This window comes from Hevea brasiliensis, chromosome 2 (assembly GCF_030052815.1).
Source record: "Hevea brasiliensis isolate MT/VB/25A 57/8 chromosome 2, ASM3005281v1, whole genome shotgun sequence".
NCBI lineage: Eukaryota > Viridiplantae > Streptophyta > Magnoliopsida > Malpighiales > Euphorbiaceae > Hevea > Hevea brasiliensis.
The window spans coordinates 104,252,164-104,276,602 of NC_079494.1; the positions used below are offsets into that span (position 1 = coordinate 104,252,164).

General features: G+C 32.1%; 1 protein-coding gene and 1 long non-coding RNA gene across 3 annotated transcripts; both read right to left on the bottom strand.

Moving 5' to 3' along the window:
• Positions 1 to 10,555: 10,555 nt before the first annotated feature.
• Positions 10,556 to 15,710, bottom strand: LOC110655355 (probable 6-phosphogluconolactonase 1). Of its 2 annotated transcripts, none has more exons than XM_021811651.2 (5): positions 15,361 to 15,710; positions 15,142 to 15,186; positions 14,289 to 14,462; positions 14,071 to 14,206; positions 10,556 to 11,585 (listed from the first exon to the last, which is right to left on the bottom strand). In XM_021811651.2, the coding sequence occupies exons 3-5, from the start codon at positions 14,459 to 14,461 to the stop codon at positions 11,091 to 11,093; spliced, it is 804 nt and encodes a 267-aa protein (XP_021667343.1). In that variant the 5' UTR covers position 14,462; positions 15,142 to 15,186; positions 15,361 to 15,710; the 3' UTR covers positions 10,556 to 11,090. The 2 variants fall into 2 exon arrangements, with proteins under 2 accessions (XP_021667343.1, XP_021667345.1); XM_021811653.2 differs by having other exon boundaries at positions 10,556 to 11,582; positions 15,361 to 15,705.
• Positions 12,892 to 14,064, bottom strand: LOC131174035 (uncharacterized). The gene is made up of 2 exons (XR_009144366.1): positions 13,345 to 14,064; positions 12,892 to 13,171 (listed from the first exon to the last, which is right to left on the bottom strand). It is a non-coding gene; the product is annotated as an uncharacterized LOC131174035 (long non-coding RNA).
• Positions 15,711 to 24,439: the final 8,729 nt, after the last annotated feature.

Sequence of the window (24,439 nt, forward strand, 5' to 3'; positions counted from 1 at the left end):
TTTTGAGGTTAAAAGAAAGTTTTTGCAAAAGAGGTCCCTTAGAGGACTATGTTTTTTTTAGGATCTCTAGCAAAATCAGGATGCCCATGATAGGAAGTAGCATACAAGAAGCACAAAAATCACAAAAAGAGTTCTGAGACCCAGTCATCCTAATTTTTTCAAATCATGAAATAGATATTTTTTTGTAAGTCCTTAGACGTTGTTTAGGGCGCACGACATAGTTTTGTAAGGCATAGAAGAACATGCATCAATATGTCACTTGTAGGTGTGTAAGGCATAGAAGAATATGCATTACCACAGTTTCAAGTGTCGAACTACGAGGGGGTCTGATTCTTCATCAGGATAGCGAGGGGGATACGTAGGTAGTTTAGGACCGCGGTTCTAAATATGAACCCACAACATTTCAAAACAGATATTTTTGGTAAGTCCTTAGATGTTGTTTAGGGCATATTGCATAGTTGTGTAAGGTGTAGAAGAACACGTATCAACATGTTACCTGTAGGTGTGTAAGGCGTAGAAGAACATGCATCACCACAGTTTCAAGTGTCGAACTACGAGGGAGTGTGATTATTCCTCAGGATAGCGAGGGGGATACGTAGGTAGTTTAGGACCAAAGTTCTAAATACGAACTCACAACATTTCAAAACAAATATTTTTGGTAAGTCCTTAGATGTTATTTAGGGCATATGGCATAGTTGTGTAAGGCATAGAAGAACATGCATTAACATGTTACCTGTAGGTGTGTACGGCGTAGAAGAACATGCATCACCACGGTTTCAAGTATCGAACTACGAGGGGGGTCTGATTCTTCCTCAGGATAGCAAGGGGGATACGTAGGTAGTTTAGGACCGCGGTCCTAAATACGAATCCACAACATTTCAAATCACACAATTGCCATTGTCATGAGACCGTAGCTTGTCTTATGATACAGAGTGTATCGATAGAGCAAGATGCACTCGATTTTCACATGACACAGTTATCACGATTATGAGATCGTAGCTAGTCTCATAACATAGAGTATGTCAACTGAGCAAGATGTACTCGATCCTTATAGCCAATGTTTTATTGTTATTAGAAGATTAAGTTTCACTTTGACGAAACTTGAGTAATGCTTTTGCATTGATTTCAACTTTTGCCAAAGTGGGGGGCAAACTGTAGACCCTTATTTTGTGATAAGTATGCACAATGAGGCCGTGGAAAATATGATGATGAAAAATTATATGACTGTAAGATATAATTAGAATCATAGAATTGAATTATTAATTCCGTGGCATGATCTTGGAAAAAAAAAATAATATTTTTTTTGGGAAATTAATTTAATTTAAATAAAATTTTGTTTTGTTTAAATTTAATATGGGTAGTTCTTAAATGGACCTAATTGAGTTTAATTGGGCCCCATGGGTCTAAGAAAGCCTAGTTAAAAATTTTAAATAGGACCCATTTAATTTATTTTTTAAAAATTAAAATAAGAAAATATCTTTTTCTCTATCCCTCTCCTATATAAACTCTCTCTCCTCCTTTGGCCCCACTCTGTTTCTCACTCCCTATTGGTGTTACCCTCTTTCCCTCTCTTTCTATTGGTTAGAACACCTCACTCATATCCCATTCTTACCAAATTCATCAATCCCAATTGTTTAAGTTATCTGAACCTTATTATACTAGGACTTCAAACCCTACCATACCTCTTCCTCACTCTCTATTGGTGCCTTTCCCTTCCCCTCTCTTCCTATTGGTTGAAACACCTCATCCATATCTCAGTCTCACCCAAATTCTGTAATCCTAAGTTATCTGAACTTTATCACTCTAGGACTCCAAACCCTATCATACCTCTCTTCCAAAACCCTATAAATACCCTACTGGAAAAAAGAGAGAGAGAGAGAGAGAGAGAGAGCGAGGAGAGGACAAAAAAAAAAAAGAAAAAAAATTAAAGAGAGGAATAGCAAAAATTCTTTTAGTTCTTCTTTCTTTTTAGCGATATTTCTTAAAGGTTAGTTCTTTTATTTTCTTTTTAAGATCTATTCCATGTAATGTTTAATTCTATGTTTCTTATTTTTAATTTATTTTTATATATTTATATAGATCATGTAATCATATTTAATTTGAGGAGATACACAACTCTGCATATGCTCAGTTTTTTTATTTCTCATATTTTTATTATTTTTCATTATCTTTTGAATCTATAAAAAATTTGTAAAACTTATATTCATATTCTACACGAAATTCTATTAATTTTAGGCTCAAGAATCACTAAAAAAGCTTTAATATTTTGTAAGTTATGGCTATTTGAAGTTAGGGTTCCTGTAAAATCCGATTTGCAGCATACCCGACTTGTAAAACCCATATCTCCCTTGTTTCTTAATATTTTTGTGTAAATCTGATGTCTAAAATTAAGTTTAGAATCTTTTCCAATTAGTTTCGCATTCATATATGTTATGGTTGGTGAGTTATGAGTTTTACAAAAAAGTAGTATGATTCTATTACTGGAAAAAGTTACGATTTGTGTAGACCATTCGGTTAGGGTTTTATTTAGTTTATAAATTTTATGATGTTTTATGATGTTTTTACTATCTTTTGTAATTTTTTCATGATTTTTAGGATTGTCTACCTATTTTTTAAAAATCAAATTTCTTGCTACTATCAATCTGTCAAAATTTAGAAATTGTATGTTTATGCATATTCTTATATTTTCTTGGGTTTCAATTGATATTTGATCTATTTTTCTGTGATTTTTTTAATTCAAGATGTATTATGAAGTGTTTGAAAAATGTTAGAAGATGTTGACCCTTATATAGTTGTAACTAATTAGGAATCTTAACCCTTTAGGAGACTAGAGTTAGAATCCAATGTAAATTGTTATTAATATTTTCTTATTTTCTTTTATTTTCTTTAGTTTCTTTATTTTTTATTACAAATAAAATTGATAAGTAGCCCTAAGGTAAGTACCAAAGAGAGCATTTGCGTGGAGCTTACATGGAGCTAAACGGGAGTAAGCTAGGGATATCATTGTCATATTAGAAAAAAAGACCATTTTTTAAGGGTAGCTTGCCCCAATGGCAACTGTAATTACTAACAAATAAGTAATCCTAAATTCCTAAAATAACTATTGGCATGAAATTATAGTAATAATGGGATTTTTATTTGGTAAATTAAAATTAACTTTGTTTTTAATTTAACTGACTTTTGCATGTAATTAATTTAAATAAATACTTTGTAAATTAAAATTAATCTTGTTTGTAAATTAAACTAACATTGGCATGTAAAATAAATTTAATTTAATACTTGGTAATTGTAAAATAAATTTGCATGTTAGAAATCTTTATTAGGTTGTGATTGTTTGGGCCTTATATGATATTAGAATAAATTACACTTGTACATAATTAACTTAGTTCAATTATCCTTAGGATAACTTGGTGAAAATTAATTAATTAGGTTAAATAGAAAAGTAGAGTTATTTGAAATTGAATTTGTTTGTAAATTAAATTCTCAATAATAAATTAATTTTAGTCATCTGGTAAATATCATTTAAATAATTATCAACCTCATAGATAGGAATTACTTGTGCATGAAAATTGTTTGTAAACAACAACCCTTTTGTGAATTACTTGTGCGTGTAGGATTAGAATTGCATTTTTTAGGATGAAGTTTAATAAAAGAATAATAAACAAGACTTTTAGAAACATTAGTAGAGGATTGACACTCGAATTAATGAGGTTAGACTAAGAGTAAGGGGTGCCTAACACTTTCCCCTTACGTACCTCCTATCCCGAACCTAGACATTGGGCTATGGTAATGACGGTTGTGGAAACTCTGTAAAGAGTAATTTGCCATCCATGACCCTCAGAAGAAACACTGAATATGTCCCGATTTTTACCTGGGTGGCTACTCCTGTCTATCTATGCCTTCGTGGCATAAATCCTTAGTATCATGGTAGTGTTATGGGAAGACGGTACTTACTAGTAGTTTGATTCTATTAGGATTGTATGAAGTGCATGTCTAGGAAATGTTGTCTAAGGAGATGATATTTAAATGAGACCATTGTGACTCCACCATCTTTCATGGGCATTACTTGGTGTATTTTATATAATTCTAGTGGATGATATTTTACCTCACGCCCCCCTCCTACAGTAGATAAATAAAAATTTGCTTTAACGAGCATCATTAGAACTCTCTCCCCTCTATCAAAAGAGTTCCTGGTTTAGTCTCAGTGCTCCGGCCGTCTGGTGGTCAACCCTCCCCCTACCTTATTTTCATTTTTTCATTGGCAGCGGTTCCCCTTAATTTCTTAGTTTTCTTCTCATAATGGAGTTTAGTTCCCCTTGTGGATGGGGCCTTTTAGGGGTGTACATGGGTCGGTTTGTACGAGTTCAATATATTTTGTTAAACAAAATAAAAAATGTCGGTTTTGATAGTATTCAAACCAAAATCAACAAATTAAAATATAAAACCACATATATTTGATTTTTATATTAATCGGATTGGGTTCGATTTGAGTGGTTTTTACTTGTTTTAATACTTTTTAGACTTTTATAATTCAACTCTTATTAAATCTTTTTCATATACATATTATCATACATTAATCGAAAAACAAAATATTAACTTAAGATGTATTATTTAGTTGAAATAAATAAGAATAAAAAATAAAATAAAGTTATTCACACACACACACACACACACACACACATGTATATATATATATATAGTTTATATTTGGTTTCTACTATGTTACCTTGAAACCTAAATTGAAAATTTGATTTATAATTATTTTTAAACCATAATTAATACTTAAATATATAAAATTGGTTGATCAGTTTAGTGGTTTCTCTATGCACCCGGGCGCTTTTTTGGGTTTTTGTGTTTCAATGAGACTGATTGCATGTTGCAGTAGGCCTCCCTAGAAGGTTGGTTTGAAGCTTTTAGAAGCACAGTAGTTGGCAGTTGAGGGCAAGGGTGGCCACGGTTCAGGAACCGCCTGTTACGATTCTTGAACCGCCGGTTCAGGTTCAATGAAATCATGAATCTGAACCAATCTGTCATGGGACGGTTTGGAAGACGGTTCCTGAACCACCGATTCGGGCTTGAGCCTCGGTTTAAAACGATTTAAAAGACGGTTCGAAAAATAACAGTTCAAGACGGTTTAGAGGACAGTTTGAAAGCGATTTAGGGGCAGTTTAAGAGCGACTTAAAGGAAAAAATTAGAGGAAATTTTATTGATTTAGAATTTAAATTATATTTATAAAAATATTTTAATTTTTCTTAGAAATCTTTCAATCAAAGATAAAATAAGAAAAAAAAAGAATAAAAATAACTTATTTTTAAGAAAAATTTAATAAGCAAAGATTTGAACTTATTAAAAAATTAGGGATGAAATTAATTTTAAAAAAAAAATTAGAAAAATGTGCATGAACTTAATTTTGCCTATGTATCCCTTTAGGATTTAGAGGAATCAAAATTTTCAGTTATAAGTTGAGAGAAGGAACATTGAGGTGGTTTGGTCATATGTGAAGCATAGACATAGAAAAGCTCTAGTTAGACAAGTAAAGCACATTTGGTTAGAGGATAGAAAGAAAAGAATAAGTAGACCTAAACTGACTTAAAGGAGAATAGTACAATATAACTTAGAAGCATTACACAATTCCGAGAATTTAACTCAAAATCGTTTAGAGTAGAGAAAGAGAATACATATAGCATACCACAATAAATTTTTGGGATAAAAGTTTAGTTGAGTTGAGTATTACTTTCCCTTTTTTAAAAAATTATATTATAATTGATAATTACAAAAATATAAAAGAAAAAAAAATCAAAATAAAGGGTATTGAAAATTTTATTGAATATATAAAATAATAACAGAGTAATTGAGATAGTATTAAAAATTTCAGTGACCATATAAAATAATAAAGTAGGGGAATTGTGAGAGTACTGAGAATTAAAAAGAGTATAAAAAATAATTATTTAGAAAATTTGAGAGAAATTGAAAGAGTATTTATTAAGAATTAAAGAGAGTGTAGAGAATTAATAATATATATATATATATATATATATATAAATGAATTAGGAGTTGAGTGAGGTATTTATTCATTTTTTTTTGTATTTAAATCGCCAATTTGGTCCGGTTCGGAACCGTAGGTTCAATCCGGTTTGAAACCATCGGTTCATGGTTTCTAAAAAATATGAACCTGAACCAAATTGTAGAAAGATGATTTTAGTTCGGTTCGAGCCGGTTTTGGTTTTGACTAAACCGATTCCGGTTCAGTTCCAATTCGAAACTGGACCGTGGCCACCCCTAGTTAGGCGGGTGGAACCGAGATGACCAACCTTCCTTTTGGGCAAGTATGAAAAGACCCACTTGCCATGCTTTGTTCTCGGTTCATCCGACATGAATCTAAGTTTCTGTTTTTCTAGCTTTTTTGCTGCAAATTTCTGTTCGTTTTTCCTCTAATTTGAAGGTGTGTTAACCAGGGGAGACTTTGGTTGAGTGGTGCTCAAGTGCTCCATGTGATGTGTAACACCCCAAATTTTTAAATTTATTATTTTGTGAGTAATATTAATATTTTATTTTATTTAAATTTTAGGAAATTATTTGAAATTTTTCGGATTTTAAAAATCGGGTTTGATTTTTCGAAAATATAAAACTTTGATAATTTTTAAAAATTAATTTAAAGACCACGTGGCAAAACTAAAAATATATTTGAATTCTACGAATTTTTCAGAGTTTTCTAGAATTTTTTTAGAATTTTTGGGCCTCGTTTTCGGTCCCAAGTCAGAGTAAAAATTTAAAATTTTGTATCATGAATCAGACCGACCGAATCGAACTGGACCGGATCGGACCGGTATAATCGGACCGGCCTTTTCTTTTCTTCTTCTTCCCTTCCCCGCCCGTCCCGACCTCTCTTCCTCTCTCTCCCGTTTTCTCTCTCCTCCCTCCTCCCCAGGCCACGCCGCAGCCACCCTACCTCACCGGCGCGCCACCGCAGCCTTTCCCCACCACCGGCTGGCTTTCCAGGAGGCTGAAAATGACGCACAGCGCTCCGTTTCAGCTTCTCGGCCGAAATTTGGCCAATCCGGCCACCGATTGGGCTGGGTCTTGTATCAAACACCATCTACACCTCGAGAGCTTTCCATAGATACCAAGAACACCAAAATCCATCGAGCGGTTTGCTCAATTTTTGTCCTGGAAGTTTTAGCCTATTTTGACTTTTGGGCTAGATTTCTCGCAAACTGTGAACCCCACGAGAAAACTGAGAGTACCAGAGCTACAGTAGAATTATTGTTGTGGTTAAAATTGATTAAAATTAGATAGCTATAGAGATTATGATTAAAATTGATATTTGACTCTCTGAGTCGAACGCTCACTCATGTTCATTATTTTTCCAGGCTACAGGAGGATTATTGTTGTGGTTAATCTGCTTTTTTTCTTTGCAGGTCGTTTATTTATATTTGTGTAATTCTGTTAACTCCTAGAATTTCTGTATGTGCTAGAAATATTTATTTGATTTGGGTTTATAATATAATTACCATGTTAGATATGTAAACTTATTATATGCATGTATGTTGGACTGGATGAGGGAGCTGAGCTCCCATTTATTTTTATGACATTTAAGTATGTGGAGGGTGAGCTGAGCTCCCCAATTGATTATATATTGTGTTTACAATTCGGGTGAGTCAAAAACTCTCCGTTATAAGGTCCATTTTATGGCCGGACTCTGTCCGGTTGAATTCTTAAAATTAGGCCCTAATGGGCCATAGAGTTTGGTTGATGAATAGTTAGGCTTACTACTGGTCTCGGCTTTAGGCTGGCCCAGGTCCTAGTGCCGGTGCGGCCCATAGGTTGGGTCATGACATGATGATTGCTGAAGAAGGCGTTAAAAAAGAGGAGGCGTCGACTGTTGAAGAAGACCCACCACAAGGAAGCAAGCCATCATTTGGTTTACATACTCAACGAGAAAGTGTAGATTCTTGCAGAGAACACACTCTTGCTTCAGGTCATGTCAATACTATAAAACTATGTGTGCAATGCTTTCATGCCAAATTATTACATAGAGATTGAAAAAACTCACTAGCCGCCCTCTTTTTGGTGCTTTATATGCTTGTCTTTGTTTTGGTTATTGCTTCTTCTCCTCTAGTCTATCTTAATCATAATCAGGTAAAAGGACACACTAGAGAAGCCATGTGATCTGGGTCTGGATTATTATAAGTGAATTTTTCATCGACATGATGCTACATTGATGGATGCTACCAACCATGTGATGCGTCCCAACCGCAAGTGCACGGGTCGTACAAGTAGTATAGAAAAATATCGATCCCACGAGGAGTTGTGTTAATGATTGAATTTTTGATATAAAAGTTGACTAAATTGAAGTATTTATGAAATTAAAATAATGAATTAATGGGTAATGGAGTATGAAATCTAAATGTGCAAATTTAATATTCTATTCAACAATGTATTAATTAAACTAAGATTTGCATCAAATTGAAATAAGCAAGTTCAAATATGGCAATATTTAAAATGGCAAATGATTAAATTCGATTAGAAATTAACAATGATAAAAAGGCGATTCCGGAGTTCGGGATTTCATATTCAAGCTATTTTGGGATTTTCCCTAGCTAGCCCAATCCATGAAATTTATGGGTTTAAAGGAGATTAATTCTAAAATCCTTTGAAAACTCTTTCGAGTGAGACAAAGAGTGTCTTAATTAACTTAATCCTACTTTCGTGGAGTTAAAATTAACCAAGACCCATTAGGTTCTTTAATCAATCTATTAAAACCCTCTTAACCCTTAGTCTATTTCTAGATCTAAGTTAATTAAGTCCAATTTCTTGATTAACTATCACTTGGTTTTCCTTTCTGCTTCAACCAAGGATTAAGAACATAACTTAATGGGGCCCTTCATTAAGCATGTGAATAAGCACACAAGAAATGGATTAAACCTCATAAATTCATTAAATTGGGACTAACCCAGTTCAAATCCACAAAAATAACTAAAATATTACATCCCTTACTCCAGAATCAAAAGTAAACTACTCACTATCCATAATGCTTACAAGATATGATGAGTTTAAATGGAAATAAAGCTTTAATCTAAGCTAAGAAGTAAGAAATTAAACACTAGAAATGTAGAAAAATGTAAAGGAAGGAAGAAATCTGCAAATCTTGGTTAAAAATGGTGTGGAAGGTGAAAATGACTCCTCAAATTCTGCCTCTCTTCTCCTCTTCTTCTTTTCTCCTTGCCTCCCTCTAAAATGAGAAAATGGGACTATTTATAGCATTTTTCTGACATGGAGCCCTAAAATGGTATGTTCTAGGAGGAATTATTTGAGAGAATCTCCTGCCAGCTCATTAATGAACTCTTCATGGATTTGCATAAGTGGATCGCATAAGTTATGCATCCCTTATGCGATTACTGGTTCTGGGCCACTTATGCAAAACTGCATGACTTGGTGCATAGGTTATGCACAATTCTGTGAAGGTGCATAAGGGAGGCGGGAATGTGCATAAGCTATGCTGTCTCCTTATGCACACTTCGGCTGGTTCTGGAACAGTGATCTTTCTCCTTATGCAAATCTGCATAGCTTATGCGGCAAGTTATGCACAATTTGGTCAATGCATATTTCAGCTTGAAAACTTGTTTTTGACATCTTTGGCTGTAGAAGACACTCCTCAATGGCAAAATTCTCTTCAGTCCTTCAAAAACACCATTTTTCCTACAAAACAAAGTAAAAATTACAAATTAATCCAAAATCGACAATTATGAAAAACTAACTAATTAACTAATGAAATTAGCTAAAAATGACTAATAATCAAATAAAATGGCTATGAAATTAAACCTCAATGATTATGCAAAATGTATGCATCACCATGCTCATACTTGTCACTAAAATACTATTGCTAGCCCACATCTGTTCATTCTTGGCATATTTGATCTGGACCAAGTATTTGCAGTATTGGAGACAAGGCTCTATAATCCTGACTACAATAAATCTGCAATTAGGAGATTATTCTCTTGTTGTATCCATGAATCATTTGTGGCTTAATATTTAGGATTTACATATCTCTGCAAAAATTGCTAGCATGTGAGTGATAGATGCCCTCAACTCACATGCTTATTCATGTTAATTACAGAGATGGAATGAAAATATAAGCAATTTTCATTGCTAAATTAAAAATTTTTGAAGTCCTGAATTCACTGTAGTTCACTTTGATTGAGTATTATAACAAATTTTGTCTATCTATTTCATCCTTCTTGGTATGGTGAGGCAATTTTCCATCAAAAGCTATTTGCATAAATGCTAAATTTGCATGCTAATGTATCAAGCATTGAGCAGTAGAGAGGATGAGGTGGGAAGGAATGGTCAAGGTGTTTGCATCATTAGCTCTTGTTTAAGCAACATGGAGGAAAAGGATCAGCACATCAATCCAATCCAAAATTGCAACAAATCAAGAAATCAATAATCGAGAATCGGATTAGAATCAGTTATAGAAATCAGTAGCTAATCCGTATTTTTATTGTAATGGGGATGGAACAAAACACGTAAATCAAAGTGTTCATGACAAAGCACTGGGCACCCATAGATCAGAGGTCAGAGGCATAAACCTCACAATTTGATTTTGCAATGACAAATGGATAATATGCATGCCAATTGCCATGCAAACAACTATTGGAAGAAACTTTCTGTAAATTTGTATATTCTAATAGAGTACATGTATGAAGTCGTTTGCAGAGAAGTCCTACTAAATTCCATGCTACTAATAAAGCCAAAAAAAGGAGGGCTGTTTTCCATATTCCGATGGGCTGACCTCCCATGAGACTACTATCCAAGTTTCAAAAACAATCCTCAAAGTGAACAGTACCAGAAAACAGCTTTTGCACCGAGGCCCCAACTTTATTCTTCACACAAAAGGATAATCACACTTCCCCAACTCCTCTAAAGAAGAGAGGATCAAAAGCCAAAATGGAGAATTTAACCCAAAGCCAAAGGGAGAAAAAAGAAAGGAAAGTTTGGAACTGATGGAAGAAGAGAAAAGGATCCAAGGGTGTTGAATCCCTCTGCTACATACAAAACATACACATTCATTGGCTATGAAAATTTGACCCTACTCAGAAAATTGATAACCATCAAGTTTTGAGGCAGCTGATTTGTCCAAAAACCACACCAACTTCCCTTTTGTTGGCTGAACCATCCGAGCAGGCAGAGGTGGGCAGTCAGGTACCACATCATCAATTGCTAAGTGTACTGCCTCTGCTTTGTCCTCACCTGCTACAACCACTGCCACATTTGATGCTGAGTTTATGACAGGCAGAGTGAAAGTGATCCTCTCAGGTGGGGGCTTGGGGGAATCAGTAATAAAAGTTACCCATTCATCGTTTGCATCAAGCACAGATTGGCTAGGAAACAATGAGGCAACATGACCATCAGGGCCCATTCCAAGAAGGATGAGGTCAAACTTGGGACAGTCACTGATATCAGATACGCCGATTGTTCGTGTTTTCACTAATTGTCGAATATCAAACTCATACTCATTCGCGGCTTCTTCTGCTGATAATGAATCATTGATCGAATGCACGTGACTGGGTACAATGGGCACCTGCTAACATATAATGCATATAATGACAAAAGTTTAGATGAATGTCATCAAATGACCAAAAAAGAGAAGCAAAAAAATGATTGAACTGATTCACATTCTCCAATGAAAGCCTCTAGATGAAGTATAAATTAATAAACTAGAACTACTATCTTTGAAAAGATGTATACTCCTGAATCTCATAAGATCATTGTCATGATTTCACCAATGGACAAATTGAAATGCCATGGCAATTTATTTCCTTCTGACACACGATTGACCATAATACATACATCCCATGGATAAACAGACATCAAATGATGGCTGGCACGATCTTATGGATTAGCAAAGAATGGCTAAAAAAGGAGATTATTTTAAGCGATGTACACAATTTTCCCAACTTTTTCCTGTTTCCTCCTTGGGTGCTATATTTCCAAAAAAGAGACATGTTTGCAATCCAAAGATAAAATTCCATGTAGCATTCAATTGAGGTATTCCCACAACGGCATGGATAGCAACACTGATAAATAATGTGTCTGCCTAAATCCCATTCAATCCTAGATGTCTCTGAAGTTATTTGTATTTGCAACAACAGAGACATGTTGGGAAACAAGATATAACAATTATGCCATACATGAGTATAATATTACCTCATCTAAATGTGTGAAACCAACCTCATTTCTTTTGATAAAAAAGATTAGAATCTTAGTTGAACATATCCAAAAGCATCACAAATTGAAAATGTCAACAGTGAGTTTAAAATCTTGTGTCCATCTATAATCAGGGGTCATTCCATACTTTTAGCTGGCATGATGACCCAGCACTCAGGTTATAAAGAGTACTGAACTCGGGGAAAAGTTTGGGCGCATTGACTCAAGATTGAAAACATACTTCACTCAAGTATAACAATAATATTATAAACAAGTTATAAATCAGTTCATCAAGATGTTAAATCTCCCCAGCTTCACTGTCTTGCACAACATTCCCAAACTAGAAAATGCCTATTGATTCACTTTTGCATGTGATTTATGTGAAAAAAGTAGAAGAAACCCTTCCCAGATATCCTTCTAAAACAACCTAGCCACCTAAACTCTAAATTCAACAGCCCGGATTGTGTTCCCATACAAAAGCTGTAATTTTGTGAAGTCTAAAAACACATCCTAATGGAAAATACATCAACTTAATAGATAATTCTAAGGAAATTCATTAAACAATCTCTATCAATTATCAAATATGAATACAGAAAATCTATGAATCCAACCCTAACAAGTTAAAGAATATAAGTGGAATTGAACTAGCAAATTTCAAGCGATAAGAATGGAAAACTGGAATATTGTAAGTAAAGATGCTTGAAACAGTTTTCTTCAGGGTTTGCAGAATACTGTGAGACATAATGAACACACTCTTCGCAAGGACCTCACATTCAGATTTCTTCCTTGAATTAATGCTTTTCTTCTAAACTCTTTGTTTTCTACCATATCTAACCCTTTGGATGGAGTGCAACCTATGCCAGAAAACCAGTGCACCAACAATATTCAAGTTGAAAGCATGAAGCCGTGACATACATGAGAAAGGTCGACTTGATAGACGTGTGAGTTGATAATGAGCCAAGACTGCAAGAATCAGTTATGGGTCTAGAAGTTGGAAAAGGCAAAAAATATATTCAAGATTTGTTCAGCCTGTAAAGCTATTAGGAATCGAGGGTCGTGGAGCAGAAGTGTTTAAAAATAGGCTATCAATAATAAAAGTCAGATCATAAATGAAAAGGCAGAGAAAAAGAATATACCCAAAAAAACAGCTGCTCTTAGAGGGAACGGCTATTTCATGTATCTATAGTTCAATGCGTTTATGGTAAAATAGCCACTGCATTAAACGGCTGACAAAAACAACCAGATAGATGTTCAGCAATAGCCTACCCTACAACAGAAGCTAAACTCATTTATACACTTTTTCAGCTGTAAAATTCATTGTAACTTAAAAGCTGATTTAAGAAATCCAGGATTGAGGAAGTGAACAAAATGAAATGCCCAAATATCACTTTACCTAACAAATGTTAATTTCCAATCACGCCTGCAACTTTATATTTTCAAAACTTGAACTTCACAAGCAGCTTAATCATATGCATTCATGAAATTACATATTTGGCTAATCAGAAAACTTGAAGAAATGAGCATGTAATGTGGTTTTGTGAGAGACTAGGGACCAATTATAAACAAAACCTAGCCAATTAAAAGAGAAAAACATCAACTCAATGGGAACAAGACCATTTTTGAAAGGTATACTTATACTGACTATGACATCACATTAACATCAGTTCATTTCAAAGGAAAAGAGAGGAAGAACCCATAGTTTCTTATGGGGAGGAAAGAAAGAAAACAAAATGCTCTAAATGTTTGACAAGTCAGCTGATGGAAATACTTACTTCCCTCCCCTTAGAAATTTTCTGGATACTGCTCATAGCCAATGTGTAGTTCGGAAAAAGATACACCATTAAAGGGAGAAAAACACAAACCTTAGACAAAAGGCCATCCTTTGCCAGCTTATAGTTACTATCAGCATGATTTTTTGCCACCACACGCTCATCTGCCCAAAATATGTACCATTTAGTCCAGTCTACAGTCTTGTTATAAGGAGCTTCACAAAGTTTCCTGTTGCCACCAGAAGTTTAAACAAAAACAGCAGCTTCACATAAATTTTGAAAAGAATAATGAAAAAAGAAGTGATTGATACCCCATTAAGCCAATGAGAGAACCACCAGATAAGGCAATGGCAAAGACTCCCCTCTCCTTCACAGATGCCTCAGATAGTTCTGCAACATAGTCTGCCAAATCAGTGCCAAGCTCATCCAAACTTTCATGAATCCTCAACTCTCCTCTGTCTTTATGAACCCCAGAAAGAGCCATCCTTTCAACAAGAAGTTTAGCAGCTCCATCATTAAGAAGTTAAACAAATGCAACACCACACACAGATTTACGGTCAAAAAAGGAAATATATCGCACAGAGTTTACAATCAAAACTCAACGAATCAACAACGAGAGGACACACTGGAGGAAAAAAGAAAGTGAAAGAGAACATCAAATAGACGCCATCAAGTTCAAGGGCAATGAAAACACTCTACATTAAGAATTGAGATCATTTTCCCCCTTATAAAGCCCATGACTCAAAATTAGAACAATTCGATTCTCCCACATAGGATTCATGAAGTTCAAATTATAAATTTCTCATCCAGAGATAAACAGCATATAAATCAATGTACAGATTGAATCCAAATGAAAACATAATGGCAATTCGACTAATTGATATTGATCACTACAATAAAAACTATAGATATCAAATAACAATAATAATAAAAACTCAATCCAGAAGATATACATCAAAGAGATGGACTTCACAGCAAAATTAAACACAACCCGCTCACAAAACGGTCTAAAAGTCCACGCCCATTACAACAACAACTAAAGAAACACAAACACGTATAAGGATTTATCCATTGAAAGGGGGAAAAGAGTGTTCATGCAATAAAAAATATTTGCATATACAACGAATATAAGTATAAAAATAAAAGAAAGGACGAAATGCTTACAAAGAAGAAGAAGAGAGACGGTTTGGCAGAGAGAAGCAGAAAAAACTGACGAAAATGAAAGGGGGATATCAACAAAAACACGAAATTATTATATAATAAGCATATACATACATGAATTATAAACATTACATGATTATATATATATATATATATACACTTTAGCTTAATCCATTTACTGATTACAATAAGAACTCTACAAGAAGCTGAGAAGAATTTTACCTTCTGGGCTTCCACGTGCATCTAATGATCGTGACAAAAGGCACACACAATCTCTCCCTATCTCTCGGTCAACAGATAGGATAGAGGAAGAAACTCTTATAAAAAGAAAAAAAAAAGAAAAAAAAAAACTCTATCTTGTCTTGGAAATGAGAAAATCTCTCAAATGCTGGATCCTCTGCAGCTACAACATCTCTCTCTGAAGACAACGATGAAAAGATGCATGCAAGTAGCGTTGCCAAATAAAACAAGAATTTAAAGAAAAGAGAAATTGGGTGGTAAATTAATACATGATTAGTAGTGATGGTTTCATTGTTGTTGCTGGGGTTGGGATATAAAGGGAAGGAGAAAAGTAAGAGAGAGAAATGAAACAATGAAAGAAACAGAGAGAGAAACAGTCTCTTATTACACCAAACACCTGTCCAAATCATATGCTGACATATGTGCCAATTGCGACTTTTGTCTCATGTAAAAGAACTAGTAATTTGTAAACTGCAAATTCCTTAGGTTTGAGTAGAGCTATTACATTTTATTAATAATATGTTTAGAAAAATAATATGATATAGAATAATTTAATATTTTTTTTATTTAATTAATGATTTAATATAATAAAATAAATATAAAAATTATTAAAATATTATTTATTATTTAAAATATATTAATGATTTAAAATAAATATTTAAATAAAATATTAATTTATAAATAATATTATCATAATAATTTTTTTTAATTAATAATTAAATATATATTATAAATATATTTTATTTAATTTAATTAGAATATAATATAATAATAATAATTTTATAAATTGTGCAAAGGCAAAATAAAATACAAAATTTTTAAATCATCCCAATTCATAAAATTAATGATTTGAAAATCTATAGTAAAATATAGTTATCATTTTACAATCCAAAATCAGAGTTTTATCTATTTTATTTATTTTTATTTTATAGATTTAAATTGAATTCTTATAGCAAAACTCGCATGTTAGTCCTAATTTGTTTTTAAATTACAATTTGATCCATAAATTTAAATTTCATTGATAATTTAGTTGCTTTTCAATTTCAAACAATTTAATTTATAAAATTTTATTTTGTTAGCAAAATAATCATACATCTAAATTTATATTTAAATAATTATCTATTTTACTTTTAGATAGGGACTATTTTATAAATAAAATAAAAATTTAGAGATTAAATTATTTTAAATTGAAAAACAATTAATGGAGTTAACAATCAATTTAGATGTCAGAGACGAATTTGTAAACAAAATTAAACTTTAAAGATTAAATTGTTACTCATAAATATACCAAAAACTAATTAATGGGTTTTGTTAAATTTTAGGGATTTAATCGTAAATTACCTTTAAAGCTAATTATAAAAAAAAATTAATTTTTTTTACAATTTTTAAAAATAATTTAAATTTTTAATTACTTAGACAAATTTTTAATTATGTATAAATTATAACACACACCCATTTCGTAGTTAAAATCCTAATAAAAATTATTGACACGGTATTTAACTTGTAAAATAAAATAAATAAAATATAATGTGAATTTAAATAAATGAATATGAAATAAACAATATCATCTATCTTTCTTATTTACAACAAGTAGTTGTGTAGTTGAAAGAAATAGGCTCTCATATTTATTTTGAAAATTCATCTTTACCAATAAATCTAAAGTAAGAAGTGATCACATTTAATTTTTATGTTCATTTTACGATTTATAAATTGTTATGCGTTCGTAGTTATCTTTCTAACGATATTATCATTAAAAATCGAATATGAATTCTCCTTTTAAAAGTGAAATAAATCTTATGACTGTATCAATACTAATTGGTATAATTTATTTTACTTTTAGTTTGTATACATTTGGTGTCACTCTCTCTTTCCTTTTCTTTTCTTTCTTGTAGTTTTCTTATTGTGTGTCTCTCCAAAACCAGCTAATTTACATTTTTTTTTTATTTTTATATATGTGGTCTCACACTATCTGTATCACATTCTATGAAAATATATATTCATATCCTCCACTATAAGCAATATATTATAATATGTAATCATCCACATTGGATCATGATATGGTCTACCTTAAGGTAACCATTGATTTTATATAGACGGCGCTAATGAATTTTGATACTTTCTAGATTATTAAATTCTTTGCGCATAAATAATTCCCTGATAAAATATGTTCTAATACATGTTTATTTAAGTATGCTAGTCTTATTAATCTATATGATTTTTTTTTTTTGATAAAGTGCATTTATTAGTTAAATAATATTCCTTTTATTATATCAAAGTAATAAATGTCTATTTCATAGTATAAAAATTTAAATTCTCTAATTTTTTTAAAAAATATATTAATATATTAAATAAAAAAATTAAACTTAATTATTATATTAATTTAAAGTTTATATTATATTATAAGATATTTCTTATTTAGACTTTATATATCATAAATTTAAAAATATATAATATATAATAAAATATATTTACTAAATATATAAATCTCATATATTTTTATTTCGAATCTATAATAAATTAAATTTGAAGAAGAATTTCTCTTATATTATATTGTTTCCTCTCTTAGTTTGAAAGTGTTATATGCCAATTTAATCTATGGAGCCACATTCCTTATTTGAGATAAACAGACTTTATGTCATCTTTCATGGTGTTTGTATTGAAGATATCATGTCAGCCATCATTTTCTGTGGTTTCTCCAACCTCCACCACCATAATAATAATAATAATATATAATAATAATGATGAACTTATCAAGAGAAGTTTGGAATCTCATCCTATCAATCAACAGTTTGGAAATAAAATAGAGACCTTTTATAAAGACTCCAACAAAATTAAAACCCCACATCATTACAAATCAAGACTTTGGTACCATAGTTTCAGGAATCTATAGCATTATCAAAATCCTGGCATATTGATGTGGGCTCAACATTGTTTACTCCTTTTAGGGAGGAGCAAAAGGAGCCTTCAAACCATTCCTTAGGCGGACACATATCCTTCCTTCCTTCATCTTTGATTCAGACTTTGACAAAAACAAACAAACTTATTTGATCTTACTCTCAAATCTCTTCACTTCCATCTTCCAACTAGTTCTTTGAGAGTTACTTCTCAACTTTACCACTTCTCTTTTCACAAGAAAATAGCCCAACTTAAACAAGATTAACCCTCCCTTTCCTGCCCTTCAACATAGGAATTACATAAATGATATCTCAATTTAGAGATATTTAACAATTAAGTATCTAAATTTTAATCTATAACATAAAATCTTTTCGAGCAAAGTTTGAAGCAAAAATTTATGAATTGCTTCCTAACTCCCATACATGTTTTTAAAAATCTGAGTGCTATCAATAAAATCATTTATCTTATAGCTAAATTATTGTTTCAATAAAATTATCCTAATGTTTTCTTGTTTATGCTTATCCACACAATCATTTATCAAGAACCATGCACATGTTTCATTGACTCCCTGCACATTATTAAAACTGGGAGGCCACACTAGCTGATAGCTTCTTCCATAATTAATTAGCCTTTTTAACTTATCTTTATTAGCCTGTACATAATAGAAGCATTTTATTAATCCCTCTTCTTGATAATATCAATATAGAAGCATTTCTCCTCTTTCTCTTTCCTAAGCTTTTGTTTTATTTATGTGGGAATATGGGCATTTATATTTAGGAGAAATTAATATTTAATTTCTATGTCTTAATGAAATAAATTATTTGATTTTATATTTTAAAAAATATATTATTTAATTTTTATATTTTTATTTTGTCTACTGTTTAGTCTTTTCGTTCAGTTCAAATCAAGTTTTCTACTTATCAATATATTCAAAGGAGAGAAAATTACTATTATGGAGAATAAATAGTTTAAAATTTAGAAAATAAAAAACTAAATAATTCAAGATTTAAAAAATAAAGGGACTATGTATTTGTATTTTTCAAATTACAAAGGTATTGAATAAAGTTCAAATTAATGCTTAAAATGACCAGAGAGATTAAAGAGTAAACAAAATAAAAATATATGAACAAACTAATATATTTTTCAAAATAAAAGAACCAAGTAATTAATTTTATTGAAATAAAGGGATTAAATAATAATTTTTTTTATTTAAAATATGATATATTAAAAAGAAAATAAGGTTATATATGCTGCCACATGTAATCTCAATGTGATTAGGCAAAATAATTAATGTGTTTGAGTTAAATTGGTGAGAAATCATTTTCACAAGAAGGAGAATTGAAGTTGTTCAAACAATGCTCAAGTAGAAAAGAAGACTAAACAGTAGTTCTTCAAGCATAAAAAAATAGGAGGTATAGGTGGGTAATTATAAGGAGAAATGGAGCTTTAACAAATTAAAAAGATGGTAACTTTTGATCCACTATCTTCTGATATGTCATTTCCATGTTTTGGTTGCTCCTTTAGTAGTCTATTTCAATTAAGATTGATCTTCATCATTTGAATAAATATCTATCAAATTAAATTTTATTATTATTATTATTATTATTATTATTATTATTATTATTATTATTATTATTAATTCAATTTTGTTTAATAAATTAAAAGTTAAAATTTAGAACATAGTTTTCCTATCTTAGCAGTGGGTATTGGGTAGGATTAGGAAGTCATTTTAGAAAGCAAGAGAGACAATAATTTAACCAATCAAGCTAGGGACTGATTTGATCACTTTCATTGCTTTTATTCTTTATGAATTATTCAATTTCAAGTTGAAGAACTTTAATGTGGGGATCTGAATTCATCTTAATTTAACATAATTTTATCTGGAACTGCATAGAGTTTGGGAGGGTTATGGCTCTTTAAAAGTTTTAAAAATTAAAATTTTACCTATAATTTTAATGTATTCTTAAAAAAAAAAAATTATTTGATCCCCAAATTTTTAAAATTAAAATTTTACCTATAAATTTTTGTATTGATACAGTATTAATGCTAATTGAAATAAGAAATTATTGAATGTCGATGGTGCCTATAAAGGGAATCCAGGTAGAGGTGGTGGGGCTGGTTTGTTAAGAGATGATGGTGGCAAGTGGCTTAACGGCTTTATTCTTCGTTTGGGTACCTGTAACTTTATGCTTGCTAAGATTTTTGCTTTGCCTTTTGGTCTTCAATTGGCTTGGGATTCTGGGTGTAGGAAAGTTGAGGTAGATATGGATTCATTGGCTACTATTCATTTAATTTCGGGAAGCCCAGCTGCTAATGCTCGTTATTCCTCTTTGTTGTTGCAAATACATGGATTATTAAAGCGGTCTTGGCAGGTGGCTTCATCTCATTGTTACCGTGAGGCCAACAGAGTGGCAGATGTTCTTGTAAATTTAGTGGTAACTATTGCAGATCATTATCAGCTTCTGTAGGTCCCTCTTGCTATAGTTACTAATCTTCTACGTGAGGATGTGCAGGGGGTAACTATGCCCCTCCTTGTTCGGTCTGGTTAATTCTTCTGTTTCTTCGGTGTGAGCCGTCCTTTGTATCCAAAAAGAAAAAAGAAATGATTGCTTTAACATTCCATTAACAGATGCAAAGATAAATAAAAATTTGGAAATTATGACATCATCATGAGGTGTGCATGATGCAATAAATTCTAATTTTTAAAATTAGATATTTAGGGGATAATTGTAACATAAAAGAAAATTAAGAAAATAAGAAAAATCATTTTTTTTTCCTTTTCTTCTTCAAGTGGTCGTCCCTCACCTCTCTCTCATCTTTTCCTTCCACTATTGTTAACCATTGAAAAGCTTGAATCTCTTCATTCTCCTCCATAAATCTTTTAAGTCCTAATATAAAAATTCATCCTTAGAACTTCTTTAACATTTGGGAGCAAAAAGAGAAGAGAAAATTTGAAGAATTAGAACTTTGGCAAATCAAACAAAGAGGTTAGTGAAGTTCTTCCCAAGTTTCTCTCTATATTCATGCTTAAGCATCTAAATTAAGTTAGAATTTGTTAAAAATGAAACAAAAACAACATGTTAAGGGACATAGTGAAAGTTGGTCAGCCTAGGGATAATTTGAATTTGATGGATGTTGATGCAATTAAAGATGTAGACAAGCTTGATTGAATGTGTAGATGAGGTTTATACACTTTGATTTCATGGATTATGATAATTGCATAATTAGGGTTCTTGATCAATGGGAAAATGAGCGAAAAATTATGAATTTGGGGAATCAATGCAATTTGACCTAATTGAGGTTTAAAATGGTCAATTGGTGTGAAATGGAGTGTGTTTGAATGGTTAGAATTGGAATGGAATGGTGAATGATAATGGTCCAATATGGACAGCCTGAACAAGGTCAATTTAAATGACCATAACAGGAATTCTATTGCTCCAATTGATGTGAGGTCAATTGAAGATGAAAATTAAGACCCAAAGCTACAATTTTCATGTAGAAACCTTACCCTAAAACTAACCATAAGTGGGTGTAAAATTAGGTTAAATCCGGATTTCACACACTGCCTCTGTATATAATTGACCAGATGAACAATACTTATTCAAATAATCATAACTTGGTGTAGAAAGGTCCAAATAACCTGATTTTTATATCAATGAAAAGATTAGACATAGCATAACAACTTTCATGGAGAAAATAAACCCAAATTTTAACCATAACCAAGTCAATTTGCCAACCAAAGTTGGTTCCTAAAATCTACCAAAACCCTAATTGCCCAGAATTTCTAGGTTTGGACCGAATCTGGCCAGCCACATTAGAAACAGCATAACTTGAGTTACAAAACTCCAAATGGAGTGATTCAAAAAGGAAATTAAAGCTAAGATATTAAAGAACAACTTTGATGGAGGAAATTTAGCCAAATTCCCACTATAAAAGGTCCAATGGAATAGTAGAAGTAAGTGACCCAAAACTGAAATTTGCCAATTCTCCTAAGAAACCTTGAATTGAGTTTGACAATCAATACCAACAAAAATGCGACCCAAAATGTGGTATGTGAGGATAATTAGTATAACTATTTAGTAGAAAAAAAATTAATATTTTGACTTAATGGTCAAATGAATAGTAACCATAATATACCATATACAAAGAATTCAACTTTTAGGGGAAATTATGAGAGGAATTTAGCATGCATACATTTAAGTGTTTGTTTAATTATGGAAATGGATTGGATGATTATTGAAATGCTTTAAATTATGTGTTTTAGTAGAAAAAGATACTGGAAAAGATAGGGAACTAGTGAGTCAAGACAAAGAGGTGACTCACTAGAGATTTGTACACAACTAATTTTATTCAATTAATTTTTAATTTTGTAAATTGTTTTGAATGAATAGTAATTATAAATGTTTCGGTTGCAATTATGATTTTCTTATTGAATTTATGAATTATGTGTTGCTAATATCATAAGAATTTGAAAATGAATTGAATGTGATTATTGAATTGGAAATGTGATTATGTGACTAGAAAATCTTGAAATTTGTTTTTAAATCACAGTTAGCATGACAGTCCCACACGGAACTCCCTAATAAAAAAAAACTATTCGGGGTTTGATATTTGACATTGAATATGTCTCCTGTTAATAACGGTTATTAGGATGACAATATATGAGTACCCATTAGCTAGTTAGCCCTTCCCTCATTAATAACGATTAGTGGGGTGATTTGTTTTGTTGTGATGTACAACACGACATTGATCATAAAATTTTGTATCTTGATATGGACTGTGTGTTCTTGGCAACACCTGTATTTTGTGATTTGTGAAATGTAGTTTAAAATACATGATTCATATTAACTTGAGATTTTGGGAACACTTTATTTGTTATGAAAAATTTGATTTGTGATGCTTTAATATACTATGGTTTATAATGAATTTGAATTTTCTTAGTTGTGTACCATTGAGTATAATTACTCAGTGATAGCTTTTATTTGCTGTCGCAGATAAGAGAAAAGACAATGTAGCAGAGTGAGCTGCTATAGTGACAAAGGAACACATTTTGAGGATTTTGGGCATATTATTTATACCCTTGTGATTTAGTTTGATGTAAATATTTTTATTCATATGCATCTGGTGAACCAGTCGGGCAGTTGTACAACTAAATTTTTAATGATATTATTTTTGTTTTCTTTCCTGTAAAATTAAGACTTTTGTACTTATATTGAATATATTAAATGAAGTTGATATTTATTTTAAAATGTGTTGAATTGAGAATTGGCAGATATTGACTTGATTAGTACAACTGCTCAATGTCATTTATGGATACATATGATGCATTTACATCATGAATACGAACTAATGGAGATAATCCTCCTTGTGTTTGTTGTCAGGGAGTAGATAATCTCTTTGAATCAGAATGAAAGAAGGAGATCATTTCGTCGAGCAATCTATTGAGGCTGAGGCATCGGGGAAAGCTCCAGCTCTCTAGAATGTGAGTGGATCAGCTACTCCAGCTCCTCCAATGCCACAGTTTCTTGAAGAGAGTTCAGATAGAAGTATGTCCCAGATACATATGTTGATATGAAGCTTCAGGAATTTTTGAGTTTGAAGCAAGGGAATAGATCAATGGCTGAATATGAGAGAGATTTTTCCCACTTAAGTCACTATGCGAGGAACTTGCTTACTACGACCAGAGATCGATGTAAGTGGTTTGAGGCCAGTCTAAAGCCCAGTTTGAGGATGCAAGTAGTGGGATTCAGACATGAAAACTTCTCTAAACTGATATCTCAAGCATTGGAACTAGAAAGAATTGAAATAGAAGGGGCACCTAAAAAGGGTTCGGAAGAGAAAGAGAAAACTGGAAAGAGTACTGATCAAGCTCCTGATAGTGGATTAGGAAAGAGAAAGCACTTTGGAGGATCTAGCTCACGCAAGTCCGGTAGAGGTAGATCTTCAGGACAGATACCACCCCGACCTAGTAAGCAGACATCCAGAGGAACAACTCCAGTCCGTACTTGTGAAACTTATGGAAGAATACACGGAGGGATTTGTTATAAAGCCATCAGAGCTTGTTCTAACTGTGGTGGGACTGGACATTTTGCCAGGGACTGCGCTATTACCCACAGATCTGGGCCACCAACTACAGCTAAAGGTTCAGTTTAGAGGTTCACAGACA